The sequence below is a fragment of the Lagopus muta genome, chromosome 33, assembly GCF_023343835.1.
Source record: "Lagopus muta isolate bLagMut1 chromosome 33, bLagMut1 primary, whole genome shotgun sequence".
Lineage (NCBI taxonomy): Eukaryota > Metazoa > Chordata > Aves > Galliformes > Phasianidae > Lagopus > Lagopus muta.
In genome coordinates this window covers 584,461-597,455 of record NC_064465.1, presented here as the reverse complement: position 1 = coordinate 597,455, position 12,995 = coordinate 584,461, and the positions used below count along the sequence as shown (strand labels likewise).

At 54.4% G+C, this 12,995-nt stretch overlaps 1 protein-coding gene across 3 annotated transcripts in view; it reads left to right on the top strand.

The window, feature by feature from the left end:
• The first annotated feature begins 1,451 nt into the window (after positions 1-1,451).
• TRIM7 (tripartite motif containing 7) overlaps positions 1,452-12,995 on the top strand; it is a 13,304-nt gene continuing 1,760 nt past the window's right edge. The window contains exons 1-9 of one of the 3 annotated variants that reach the window (XM_048930063.1): positions 1,452-1,624; positions 1,740-1,866; positions 2,913-3,570; positions 5,093-5,188; positions 5,605-5,835; positions 8,889-8,911; positions 9,277-9,392; positions 11,099-11,134; positions 11,301-11,367. In XM_048930063.1, the coding sequence (XP_048786020.1) occupies positions 1,820-1,866; positions 2,913-3,570; positions 5,093-5,188; positions 5,605-5,835; positions 8,889-8,911; positions 9,277-9,392; positions 11,099-11,134; positions 11,301-11,341 (1,248 nt within the window). In that variant the 5' untranslated portion in view covers positions 1,452-1,624; positions 1,740-1,819 and the 3' untranslated portion in view covers positions 11,342-11,367. The remainder of the gene's footprint in view (positions 1,625-1,739; positions 1,867-2,912; positions 3,571-5,092; positions 5,189-5,604; positions 5,836-8,888; positions 8,912-9,276; positions 9,393-11,098; positions 11,135-11,300; positions 11,368-12,995) is intronic. The other 2 variants (XM_048930061.1, XM_048930062.1) reach the window with 2 other exon arrangements.

Sequence of the window (12,995 nt, the reverse complement as noted above, 5' to 3'; positions counted from 1 at the left end):
CAACGAGGAGTGGGATGAGGATCCCACAGATTAATCCCAGTGGGGTCCCTATGGGGTCCCCCAGGGTGCCCCAAACCCTTTCCACACCCAATGGGGTCCCCCAAGGTGCCCCAACCCCTTTCCATACCCAATGGGGACCCCCAAGGTGCCCCAGCCCCTTCCACACCCAATGGGGTCCCCCAAGGTGCCCCAACCCTTTCCACACCCAATGGGGTCCCCAAAGGTGCCCCAGCTCTTTCTGGGGACCCCCAAGGTGCCCCAGCCCTTTCCACCCCCAATGGGGTCCCCCAAGGTGCCCCAACCCTTTCCATACCCAATGGGGTCCCCCAAGGTGCCCCAAACCCTTCCACACCCAATAGGGTCCCCCAAGGTGCCCCAAACCCTTTCCACACCCAATGGGGTCCCCAAGGTGCCCCAACCCCTTCTATGCTGCAAGTCCCGAACCCAACTTTAACCTTTTTGCCCTAAATCAGGGTGTTTGGACCCAACCTGCCTGCAGGGCTCCCCTGTGCGCCTGGCCTGATCCTTATTCCAGCTCTTGCAATAAACCAGCTGTCGATCGCAGGCCCTGTGAAATTTTGGCTCATTGCGTGCGCTTTCCTTCTCCAGGCGTCCCTATGAACAGCCCTTCAGGCTCAGCATTCTCAGTGGCCCCAAGCTTAATCCCAAACTAAAACCCCAAGGGCGGCCCAAGGTGCTTTCCCTGCTTGCATCCCAGCATGGGGGGCTGGGATTTTTGCAGCCTTCTTAACCAAGGGTTGAGAATGGGATGCTAAGAGGAATAAAAGCAATACGTATCTACAAGGTGCAGGTATTTATTTCACCCAAAGGAACCCCAAATTCCCCTATTTTTCAAGAGCTGGCTCATCCATCAAGTGCAAAGGGGTAAATGGTCCCCAGGAGGCACCAAACCTGACTTCAGGTGGGACCTAAAGGGGGTGGGGTGGGATATTCTGGGTTTTCAAAGGGCAAAAAAAAGAACCCAAGCCATTATAATGCAGGGAGGAATAAGGATGAAACGTGGGAGTCGTGTGGTTGGAGGTTCTGGGTCAGGTTTTGGGGTTAGAAGGAGAAAATCCGGTGTGGGGCAGTGATTGCTCACTTATTTCCTAAAGGGAAATGCAAGCACTGGGGGCTTGGATGCGCTCAGAGCCACCCAAAGCAGGAGGAAACCTGGATGCTCAGCACCAGGATGGATGGGTGCTGAAAAATCCTGCAAGAAAAAGATGCAATCGGCGTCCAGTTTTCCATATGTGCTGTTTGGGATTGCCCAAAGTCCTCCTGATCCCAAACGAGACGAGCGTGGAGGGTGAGAGGCGTCCTAAAGGTGATGCTGGCACGGTGCTGCCCCCAAAGCGCTGCTGCGACCATTGAGATCCGTGGTGGAGGAAGGGATGGGAAGCCTCGGTCCTTCTCGATCCCTCGGATTTTGGGACGTGGGAGGGGGGTTAAAGGACGCAGAGCCCCTTTGGAAAGGACTTGGGTTGGGAGACAGGTGGAGGGAGGTGCTGGAAACAGGATCCTGGCTCCGGGGCTGGGAGAAACGCTTTGGCACAGAGGAGGAGAGCAGAGAAGGAGAGCGGCGGGTGCCTGGGATAGCTGCAATGGGGGAGGGGAAGGGCTGGTAAGTGAGATGGGGCTGGTTGGGGGGGGGGAAAGGGGGGGGGGGGACACAAATGGGGCCGGAGCTGAGCGGTGCTGGTGGCGCTGGGGATTTGAGCTGGATCCTTTCGCCGCAGCAAAGCGGAGCGGCCGCCCCTGGCCCGCGCTTCGCCCCGCTGCAGTTGGGGGTGCCGGGACCCCCACAGCACCGTCCTCCATGCAGAGCTACAGGAGGACACCCCTCTCCTACAGCTCCGCTCCGAGGTACGTTGAGATGCGGGTGGCGGGATGCGTCCGTCCGTCTGTCTGTCCGTCCGTCCCACCCCTCCTTTTCTCTCTCCGATATTCCCCCATCCACAACTCCCGACTCCGGCAGCTCTCAGCCCCTCGCCTCCTCCTATAGACTCCAAAGCAAAAGAAACGACTCCTGCCTGCTTGCGGCTCGGCCTGGAGAGCGATTCCCAGGCTGCGCGTGCACGAGGACGGAGCGGCGCGCAGGGGGAGGGGGGGGAGGGGGAGCGCGGATCGATGCGCGCGCAGAGGGGTGGGAATCGCTTCCCCTCGGGGGCTGACGGCACGAAGGGGCGCACGCCGCATCCATAGGGCGCGTGTGGGTGCACGTATGTGCAACGCGGTTCATTCTGCGTTATTCCTGGGCTCGAAGTAGGATGGGGATGTAGAGGAGGAAGGGATCCCATGCCACAACCCCCCCCCCAAAAAAAAAAACCCCAGGGCTGGGTTCAAACCGACGCGGAGCAGCAACAAATGCCGATGGGTGCCCCTGGTCTGCATCTGTCACCCGATGCCGTTTTCATTCCCTCGTTAGGAGGCGATGAATCACCCCCCAGAAGCGCCTGCTCTTCTCTGTTGATAGCACCCAGCTCGTTATTTGGGCTCGTGTTACCCACGACTTTTACTTCCCTTCTCTGCAATGGGAGAAAAGCGCAGCACCGACCCCATCCAGCAGCCCAGGGGTTCCTCCTGTGTTAAACATCCCTGCTTGGAAGGCAGATTTGGGAACAAAAACGTGGGGTTTCTTGTTTTGCGAGACCCCCCTCGTTTAGAGCCTGATATTTATGGCTTTGGGAAGCGCTCAGCCCCGTCTCCGTGTCGCTTCATGCCACGCGTCTCCCCTTTCTCCCGTTGCTTTTTACAGCCCTGGAGCTCCACCAAAGCCATTTTAAGCACTGGGTTTTGATCAGGAGCTCCCGGAGCAGCTGCTCCATGCGAGCTGCCCTGCATTTTACAGCTCTGCCGTTCGGTCCCTGCGCCCCAAACGGTTCCCTTAATAACAGCAGCCATTGATGCAGGTGGGGAGCTGAGACCCGAGCTGCTTTCGGAGGAGCAAAGAGCAGGGACGTCTCCTCGCTCCCTTTCTCCTCCAGCCGTGCTCTGTGCCCTAAAGCTGAGGCCTTCGTTACCAGTTTAAGGAAACCGGACACTGCAGTGGGATCGTTCCTGGAACGGGAACGCCCATGGGGCCGCGTGCCAAGCATTCATGCTCTGCCTCCAGCCCCGGTGAAATCAGTCCTTGCCCGCAGGAGAGAGGCCATGGCTGCCGTCTTCCTGCCTGGAAACCTGCAGGACGAGGCCACTTGTTCCGTGTGCTTGGAGTTCTTCAAGGATCCCGTGTCCATCGAGTGCGGGCACAACTTCTGCCGGGCGTGCATCGTCAAGAGCTGGAAGGACTTGGAGATGGACTTCCCCTGCCCTCAGTGCAGGGAGATCTTCCAACAGAAGAGCCTCCGACCCAACCGCCAGTTGGCCAACATGTCCGAAATCATCAGCCAGTTCGCCTTGCGCGGGGCAAAGGGAGCGGAGGAGGACGGGCTCTGCGTGAAGCACCGCGAAGCCCTCAAGCTCTACTGCAAGGATGACAGAAGGAGCATCTGCGTGGTGTGCGACCGGTCCCGTGAGCACCGGCCTCACGCTGTGGTCCCCGTGGACGAGGCGTCCGAGGAGTACAAGGTATCTGTCTGTCTGTCTGTCCACCCCGAGCGCGGCCTGTCTGCTGTCCGTGTGTCTTTCCCCCCTCCGTTTCAGCATCCGCTCTTCTCCTCTCGTCTCCCCGTGGTTTGGAGTTGGGAAGTGCTGATTTTGCAATGGGAAGCGCCGATTCTTGCAGAGGTTTTTGTTGCTGCTTCCTCTCAAGTTTTCCTCCTCTTCCCCCCCCCCCCCCCCCCAAAAAAAAAGGGGGGAAAATCCCCTTCCAGTTGTGCACAACGCATTTATGCATTGATATCAGCTTTGGGCCGGATGGCTGTGAGCTCTGTGGGGACCCTGAGCTCTGCAGAAGGGCTGCAGGACCATGAGCTCCATGGGGACCCTAAGTTTACAGGAGGGGTGGAGCTCCATGAACTTTATGGGGACCCTGAGCTGTACAGGAGGGCTGGAGCTCCATGAACTTTATGGGGATCCTGAGCTGTACAGGAGGGCTGGAGGACCATGAGCTCCATGGGGACCCTAAGTTTACAGGAGGGCTGGAGGACCATGAACTTTATGGGGATCCTGAGCTGTACAGAAGGGCTGGAGCTCCATGAACTTTATGGGGATCCTGAGCTGTACAGGAGGGCTGGAGGACCATGAGCTCCATGGGGACCCTGAGCTGTACAGAAGGGCTGGAGCTCCATGAACTTTATGGGGATCCTGAGCTGTACAGGAGGGCTGGAGGACCATGAGCTCCATGGGGACCCTGAGCTGTACAGGAGGGCTGGGGGCTCGTGAGCTCCATGGGGACCCTGAGTTTACAGGAGGGCTGGAGGACCATGGGGACCCTGAGCTCAGCAGAAGGGCTGCAGGACCATGAGATCCATGGGGACCCTGAGCTGTACAGGAGGGCTGGAGGACCATGAGATCCATGGGGACCCTGAGCTGTACAGGAGGGCTGGAGGACCATGAGATCCATGGGGACCCTGAGCTGTACAGGAGGGCTGGAGGACCATGAGCTCCATGGGGACCCTGAGTTTACAGGAGGGCTGGAGGACCATGAGCTCCATGGGGACCCTGAGTTTACAGAAGGGCTGCAGGTCCACCCTTCCCCGCAGAAAGGATGGAAATCCAGAGAAGCCGAGAGGCTGCAAAACAGATTAATTGCCCCCTGCACCCAATGGGTGCCCATAAGGTGACACCCTCGGCTATTCTAGGGCACTGCCTGCAGCCAAGGCTCAGCTTGTGTCAGGAGAAAAGGTTAGCAAGGCGGCGGCAGCTGGTGAACGCAGTTCACGTTCCCTGCCATGGTCTCCTGTGTCTCCCTTTGGAGGTTTCTTTGTGTTTGCTGTCGGTTGCAAAGTGTGGGTGTGCATGGGCAGAGCTGAGGCAGCAAATCCATGCAGTGAGAAGGGATGCTTGAGATGCTGCTTGTCCTTGTGGGGCTGGAAGGACAAACTGCGCCCACGTGGAGCGAAACGGCAACGGAATAAAACAGGAAGGGAAGGAAAGGGGAAAGGGAGAACATCATCAGTGATCAATGATCCCTTTCTTGGTTTCCCAGGAGAAAATCCAGGGCCGCTTGGATTTCTTGAAAAAGGAGAGGCAGGAGCTGCTGGAATTCAAAGTGAACGACGATAAGAAAACCCAGGAGCTTCTGGTGAGCGCAGCGCGATGCTCCGTGGCGGTGGGTCTGGGTCGGGATGTCCCCTGTCGGAAGGGACAAACACCACCAGGCCGCCCCCAGCCCGTGCTTCTATTCTACCATTGCCACAGAACTGTGCTCTCAGCCCTTCCTGCTGCTCTTCCAACTGGAAAGGCTGGAAATAACACCAGCCAAGGGCTGTGCTTTCACACCACGATGGTTTCACGCCGCTTGCTGAGGCTCAGCTGGGGCTGTGCCGATGGCCAGCGCAGAGCAAAGCAGCCACGATGCGTGCAACCTCCTCTGTGCTTGCAGAGGATGCATCCCCTGAATGCTGGTTGACTCTCCACCAACATCAGGCCCATGGCAACACGGCATCACATCAGGAAAAGAAGCCAACCCAGGTTTTTTTGTGTGTGTTTCCCTCCCAGAAAACCATCGAGAGCGAGCGTCAGAAACTCCTCGTGGAGTTTGAGGGGCTCCGGCAGTTCCTGCACGACCAGGAGCACATCCTGCTGGGGCAGCTGGACAAGATGGAGAAGAGCATCGCCAAGAGGCAGAACGAGAACATCACCGACCTCTCCAAGGAGATCACGCTGCTCAACAAACTCATCACGGAGCTGGAGGAGAAAATCCAGCAGCCCGTGCTGGAGTTCCTCAAGGTGAGGCGGTTGGGTCTGTGATCGCAGGGCCGTGGGATCAACGAGTCTTTGGATCGTAGAATTGTTGGGTCACTGGATGATGGAACCGTTGATTTGTAGAACTGTGGAATAATTGGGTGGTAGAAGCATTGGTTTGTAGATCTAGTGGATCACTGAACCATAGAACCACTGGTTTGTAGATTTAGTGGATCACTGAACCATAGAACCATTGATCTGTAGATTTAGTGGATCACTGAACCATAGAACCATTGGTTTGTAGAGCCATTGGATCATAGAATCATTGGTTTGTAGAGGCATTGGATCATAGAGTCATTGGTTGGTAGAATGTTGGGTCATTGGATCATAGAACCGTTGACTTGTAGATTTAGTGGATCACTGAACCACAGAACCATTGGTTTGTAGAAACACTGGATCACTGGATCCAATTGGATCATTGGATCGTAGAACCATTGACTTGTAGATTTAGTGAATCACTGAACCATAGAATCATTGGTTTGTAGAGCCATTGGATCATAGAATCATTGGTTCGTAGAATGTTGGGTCATTGGATCATAGAACCATTGATCTGTAGAAATAGTGGATCACTGAACCATAGAACCATTGGTTTGTAGAAACACTGGATCACTGGATCCAATTGGATCATTGGATCATAGAATCATTGGTTTGTAGAGCCATTGGATCATAGAATCATTGGTTTATAGAATGTTGGGTCATTGGATCGTAGAACCATTGATCTGTAGATTTAGTGGATCACTGAACCATAGAACCATTGGTTTGCAGAAACACTGGATCACTGGATCCAATTGGATCATTGGATCATAGAACCGTTGACTTGTAGATTTAGTGGATCACTGAACCACAGAACCATTGGTTGGTGGAATTGTTGGATCACTGGATCATAAAACCATTCATCTGTAGATCTAGTGGATCACTGGACCGTAGAACCATTGATCTGTAGAACTGTTGGACCATTGGGTCATAGAATCATTGGTCTGTAGAACCACTGGATCAGTGGATCATAAAATCTTCGAATCAAAGAACCGAAGAATGGTGGAACCTTCGGACCAGGGAACCTTTGGACCAGGGAACCTTTGGACCAGGGAACCTTTGGACCAGGGAACCTTTGGACCAGGGAATCGTGGTTAGCAAAGAAATCCGCCTTCAGCTTTGCATCTTGACGCTTCCATCTCCCTTTTCTTCACATCTTCCTGGACGCTGTCGACATCCTTGGGAGGAAACTCTCTTTTTGTTCTTACTACCGCCATCATTTTCACTTCTAATGAGGAATCCACTCCTCTGGCAGAGCAGGGATGGCGAGAGCTGGGCATGGAGGCGCGCGGAGCCCAGCAGGACGCGGCCCCACGCCAGCGATTGCAGCAGAGCCTCGGCTGGGAGCTGAAAGCAGAGCTGGGTTTTCAAGTCAGAATGAGCTCTTACCAAGCTGGAAAGTGCGAGGGGGGGAGCAGATGGAGTTTGGGTATTGATTGCATCACAAAGAACGGAGCTGGAGTCACTCCAGCACTGCCCAAACCCTCCTCTGCAACAGCAGCGGGGTTGGGAGCACAAACCCCAACGGCCCACCCCAAAAGCAGGCAGACCCAATGCCATTCTGGAAGGCAAAAAGCCAACGGGTGACCTTAAGGTCGGTCACAGCTGGGAGCAAAGCGCTGCACGCACAGCTCTGCTCTGCGCCGTTCATTTCTTCGTCTTTGAGCCCAAACCTGAATTTCAAGCCCTGCTCTTCCGACCCCCCATCAGAGCACTGTAAATATTTGCAGAGCAAATCTTTGCCCAGCCTCTGCAGGGTGATTCTGTGAGGTCTTTGCTCAGCTCCCTCCTACAAGTGATGTTGTAATGAGTGGTGATTAGCTTAATTGTTTTCTTTAATCCTTACCCAGCCCCCTTCCCATTACCCTGGAGGGTATTTTTGGGTTTTGCTTGGCTTTGAACTCATCCTAATTCGCAGTTTTTGCCCCTCTTTCCCTCATTTTAAAGGGCAACAAATAGAGCTGAGTGTAGACTTCACCTCCACGAGTTTCCTCATTAGCGAGGGTACTTTAACCTGTAAATTTCCTCCATAATTAATTACTCACCCTTTTTGAGGGCGAATAATTTCCACCGTGGAAATATCTGCCCCCGTAACGCAACGAATCCTTGGGTGAACCCTTCCCTTGGGAGCCCAGGTATCACAGGAACCCAAATGTGCAGCTTTCATGCCAGCGTTTAGGGGGCAAGATGTGGAAAATGGTGTCCCTTCAGCTCTCAGGATGATGCCCTCCTGCATTTGGGGTCTCCATACGGGAGACCCCAAAGGAATGGGTTGGATGGGAGGCATCTGAGAATGGATTGGATGGGAGACCCCGAAGGAATGAGTTGGATGGGAGACCCCAAAGAAATGGGTTGGATGGGAGACATCCAAGAATGGGTTGGATGGGAGACCCCAAAGGAACGGATTGGATGGGAGACCCCAAAGGAATGAGTTGGATGGGAGGCATCCAAGAGTGGGTTGGATGGGAGACCCCAAAGGAATGGGTTGGATGGGAGACCCCAAAGGAATGGGTTGGATGGGAGGCATCCAAGAGCGGGTTGGATGGGAGACATCTTTGAATGGGTTGGATGGGAGACCCCAAAGGAATGGGTTGGATGGGAGACCCCAAAGGAATGGGTTGGATGGGAGACATCTTTGAATGGGTTGGATGGGAGACCCCAAAGGAATGGGTTGGATGGGAGACCCCGAAGGAATGGGTTGGATGGGAGGCATCCAAGAATAGATTGGATGGGAGGCATCCAAGAGCAGGTTGGATGGGAGACCCCCGAAAGGGAATGGGTTGGATGGGAGACCCCCGAAAGGGAATGGGTTGGTTGGGGACCTCCATTGATGGGTTGCTTGGAGGCCACCAAAAGCACCTTCCAACCCAAACCACACCATGAACGTGGCCAAAAGTAGCGGGATGGGCGCCCCCCAAAAGCATTGCTGATGGGGTGGGGGGTCCCCACTGGGACGTATTGCAGACTTGCACAAACATCTGACGGCCTCTTTTCTCCCTTTCCAGGATGTGATGAGCATCATCAGCAGGTACGGAGCGCCGCTCCTCCTTTTCTTTCGAGTTTCTTTTCCCCCAGATGTCTATTGAAGGGTCAGTTTTTGCAGACCGGGTGCCTGCGTGGAGCACGCCGTCCATTTTGGGGGGAAAACAGGGCTTTTCCCCCCCCCCCTCAGGTTGCCCCATCGCTTTCAGATCTGGGGTCTGTGGTGGGAGAGGAGCTGAACGCACCATTACTTTCTGCAGGGTGGGAATCACCCTCTGCTCTGACAGCTAAATTTGTCCTGGCACGACATGGGGGCGCAACAGAAATGAATGGAGAATAGGGATGCAAAAATAAGGATAAAAGCAGAGGGAACGCAGTGATTTCCCTCCCTGCTTTTCGCCCCCCCCGCAGGAGCGAAGAGGTGAAGTGCCAGAAGCCCGTGCCCGTCTGCACCGACATGAAGGTGCACGTCTGCAATTTCTGCCTCAAAACGGTGGTGCTGGAGAAAGTCCTCAAGAGGTTCAAAGGTGGGCAGCGCCGAGCCCAAGGGGGGGGGGGGGGGGGTGAGATCCGTCCTCATTTGGGAGATGGGAGAGAACGGGGAAAACGGGGCCGGGGGGGGAGGAAACGAGGGGGAGGAGGAGATGCGGAGGTTTGCGGCGGTCCGGGGTGGCGTTTCAAGGCTGCTCCATCGTTTCAAGGCTGCTCCATCGCAACGGTGTGAAACGGCCACGAGATGGTGTGAGAGGAACGGGAATGTGAGAAGGGAATGGGGGAGGGGGGTGGAGAGAAGGGGGAGGGGAGGGGGAAGGAAAGGAAAGGGGGAAGGAAAGGAGAAAGGAAAGGGGAAAGGAAAGGGGAAAGGGGAAAGGAAAGGAGAAAGGAGGAAGGGGAAAGGAAAGGGGAAAGGAAAGGGGAAAGGAGGAAGTGGAAAGGAAAGGGGAAAGGGGAAAGGAAAGGGGAAAGGAAAGGGGAAAGGGGAAAGGAAAGGAGGAAGGGGAAAGGAAAGGGGAAAGGGGAAAGGAAAGAAGAAAGGAGGAAGTGGAAAGGAAAGGAGGAAGGGGAAAGGAAAGGAGGAAGGGAAAAGGAAAGGGGAAAGGAAAGGGGAAAGGGGAAGGAAAGGGGAAAGGGAAAAGGAAAGGAGGAAGGGGAGAGAGGAAAGGAAAGGGGAAAGGGGAAAGGAAAGGGAAAGGGGAAAGGGGAAAGGAAAGGGGAAAGGGGAAAGGAAAGGGGAAAGGGGAAAGGGGAAAGGAAAGGGGAAAGGGGAAAGGAAAGGAGGAAGGGGAAAGGAAAGGAGGAAGGGAAAAGGAAAGGGGAAAGGGGAAAGGAAAGGGGAAAGGGGAAAGGAAAGGAGAAAGGAAAGGGGAAAGGGGAAAGGAAAGGAGAAAGGGGAAAGGAAAGGGAAAGGGGAAAGGAAAGAAGGGGAAAGGGGAAAGGAAGGAAGGGGAAAAGGGAAAGGAGAAAGGAAAGGAGAAAGGAAAGGAAAGTGAAGGGGGGGGAACAGGGGAGGGGAAGAAGGAGAAGGGAGGAAAGAAAAGGGGAGGAGGGGAAGGAGAAGGGGAGAGGAAAAGGGGAGGGGAGGAAGAAAGGAAGGGAAGGAGAAAGGAGTGGAGGAAAGAAAAGAGGAAGGAAAAATGGGGAGGGGGGAAGGAAAAGGAGAGAGAAAAAAAGGGGATGGGAGAAAGGAAAAGAGGGGAGGAAAAAGGGGAAGGGAAAGAGAAGGGAATGGAGGAAGGAGAAAGGGGAAGGGGGAAGGAAAAGGGGAGAGCAAGAAAGGAAGGGAAGGAGAAAGGAGTGGAGGAAGGAAAAGGGAGGAAGGAAAAAGAGAAGAGAGGAAGGAGAAGGAGAAGGGGGGAAGGAAAAGGAGGGGAGGAGGAAGAAAGAAAGGGAAGGAAAAGGGGGAGGGAGGAGAGAAAAAGTAAAGAGAGGAAGGAGAAGGGGAGAGGAAGAAAGGAAGGGAAGGAGAAAGGAGCGAAGGAAGGAGAAGGGGGGAAGGAAAAAGGGAAGAGAGGAAGGAAAAGAGGAGAGGAAAGAGGGGAAAACAAATACAAATGGCATCTTTGGAGCAGGGTTTGTGCTGAGAGCTGATTGAGTGATGGGGAGAACAAAGCCGGGCACGACAGGGAAGGTTTGAGCAAAATCCTTCGATAGCAAACAATATTTTGGTGCTTTGGGGTTTGTTTTTTCCCATTTTCTCGGTGTTTCCATTCACTTCTCCCCCTCTTCCTTTCAGAAAACCTGCGGGATGAGTTGGGAAGAGGCGAAAAAGGTAAAAGGAGAAACGGCGGCGAAGGTGTAACGGCCCCGAGGCAAAGACTTTAAATTGTGGTTGTAATTTGCAAAGCCAAAGAGAGGGAAGAGGAAAGAAAGAAAGAAAGAAAGGCACTCTAAATTACACAGATATATTTAATTTCTTCTTTCTCAATGATTTCCAGATCCAGCCTGCTCAGTCCAGGAATCAAAGGCCGGTTTTTGACGCCGGGGATCTGCCAGCTGAGCGAGGTCCTTCCTGCCTCTTTACCCCTAACCAACCCATAGCGTGGCACAGAAAGAACACATTTTGAATCCCTCCCCCCCCCCAAAAAACGGCATCGCTGCCCTTCCTGCCCTTGGCCTGCTTGAATTCTGCAGGATGTGCAGATTCCAGAGCCGCCCCACGGCACCCCATGGCTCCCATTGCCTGGGATCCCATCCCCCAGTTTGCAAAGCCATGGGTGTGCATTGTTTCTTTGCTTGTAAGATGGTTTTCAGCACAGGGCTTGCAGACCCCATAGGGTTGGGATCTCCCCAAAGACCCCCCCGGTAAGGAGAGGCCCTGCTTTGCTCCCCAAAACCCCCCCAGACCCATCTGAGCAACGCAGAATGGAAGAAGGAAGGTCGACAGGATCAGCAACGCGGCCCTGCCTGCATGTTGGTGTGTGTGCATGAGCAGGGATAGAAAACCCCACGGAATCCCAGCCCCCTGCCTGCCCTGCGCCATCTTTTCCAACAGCTTTCCTATGGTCCCTCTCCCAGCACCCACCAGCATCCCCTTTCAGGCTCCGTGCCCCATTTCCAGCCCCAATGCATCCCATCACCTGCATCCTTTCAGGCTCCGTGCCCCATTTCCAGCCCCAATGCATCCCATCACCCGCATCCTTTCAGGCTCCGTGCCCCATTTCCAACCACTGGATGTCAGCAGAGCAAAAAAAGGCCTTTAGCGAAAGGAGCTCTGGCACAAAACCCAACGCCTTTCTGCTCCTGAGGTTCCCCCCCCAGATGTCCCCAAAGCCACAGTGGGGTCTCATCCTGACTTTGGTGGTGACTTTGCTGACTACAACCACAATTTGACGTCATTGGAAGGGGAAAAGATGTTGGGATCCGAACTCATCAGTTTGCGCTGTTGGCTGTGATCTGGTGTGCGAAGATGCCTTTAGGTCACGGCTTTCCATGGGTGTTTTATTATGGGAAGAAAAAGTCAACGCCGTATCAGACATCAGGCGTGAAATGGTGTCTTTTTGTGTTCAGGGGGGCCAGGAGCAAAGCAAAGAATCAGAAAATACCCATTTATTTGGAGGGGGGGAAAGCAAAAAAGCCTTGATCTAAGGTCAATTTTCCGTGCCTGTAATTACTGATCACCTGCATGTGGTTTTATTGCCTTGTTGCTGCCCCGTTCCGTGGCGGTTTGAGTTGCTCTCCTTTATTTCCCCATGGAGGAAGCTGGGGTCTCAGCACCCGGAGCTCCTGAGGGACAGCGGGCCACAAAGAGCCAAAGTCGGGGTGTCCTTTTTGTAGGTTGGAGGGGCCCTGAAGATCGCAGTGCCCCAGTGCTTGGGTCGTCCTATGGGGCATCCTGAACCAGACCTTATTTCCCATAATTTACCTTATTATGGTGCTTATTCACCATAAAGTGTCGCTGTTCCACTGGGGCTTCACCCTTCACGAGCTGGTGACCCTCTGATGTCCTCAATGGGGATCTGCCCCCAGGTTTCTCATCCGTGTGGGCTCTATTTGTGCACAGCACTGGAATTGCTCCCATTTAGGTGTAAAAGCTCAAGGTGAGCCCTAAGCATCTCCCAGCCCATTGGGTTCCCATCCCCATTGGCTCTTCAGGCCTTCAGGTTGGGTTCCCATCCCCATTGGCTCTTCAG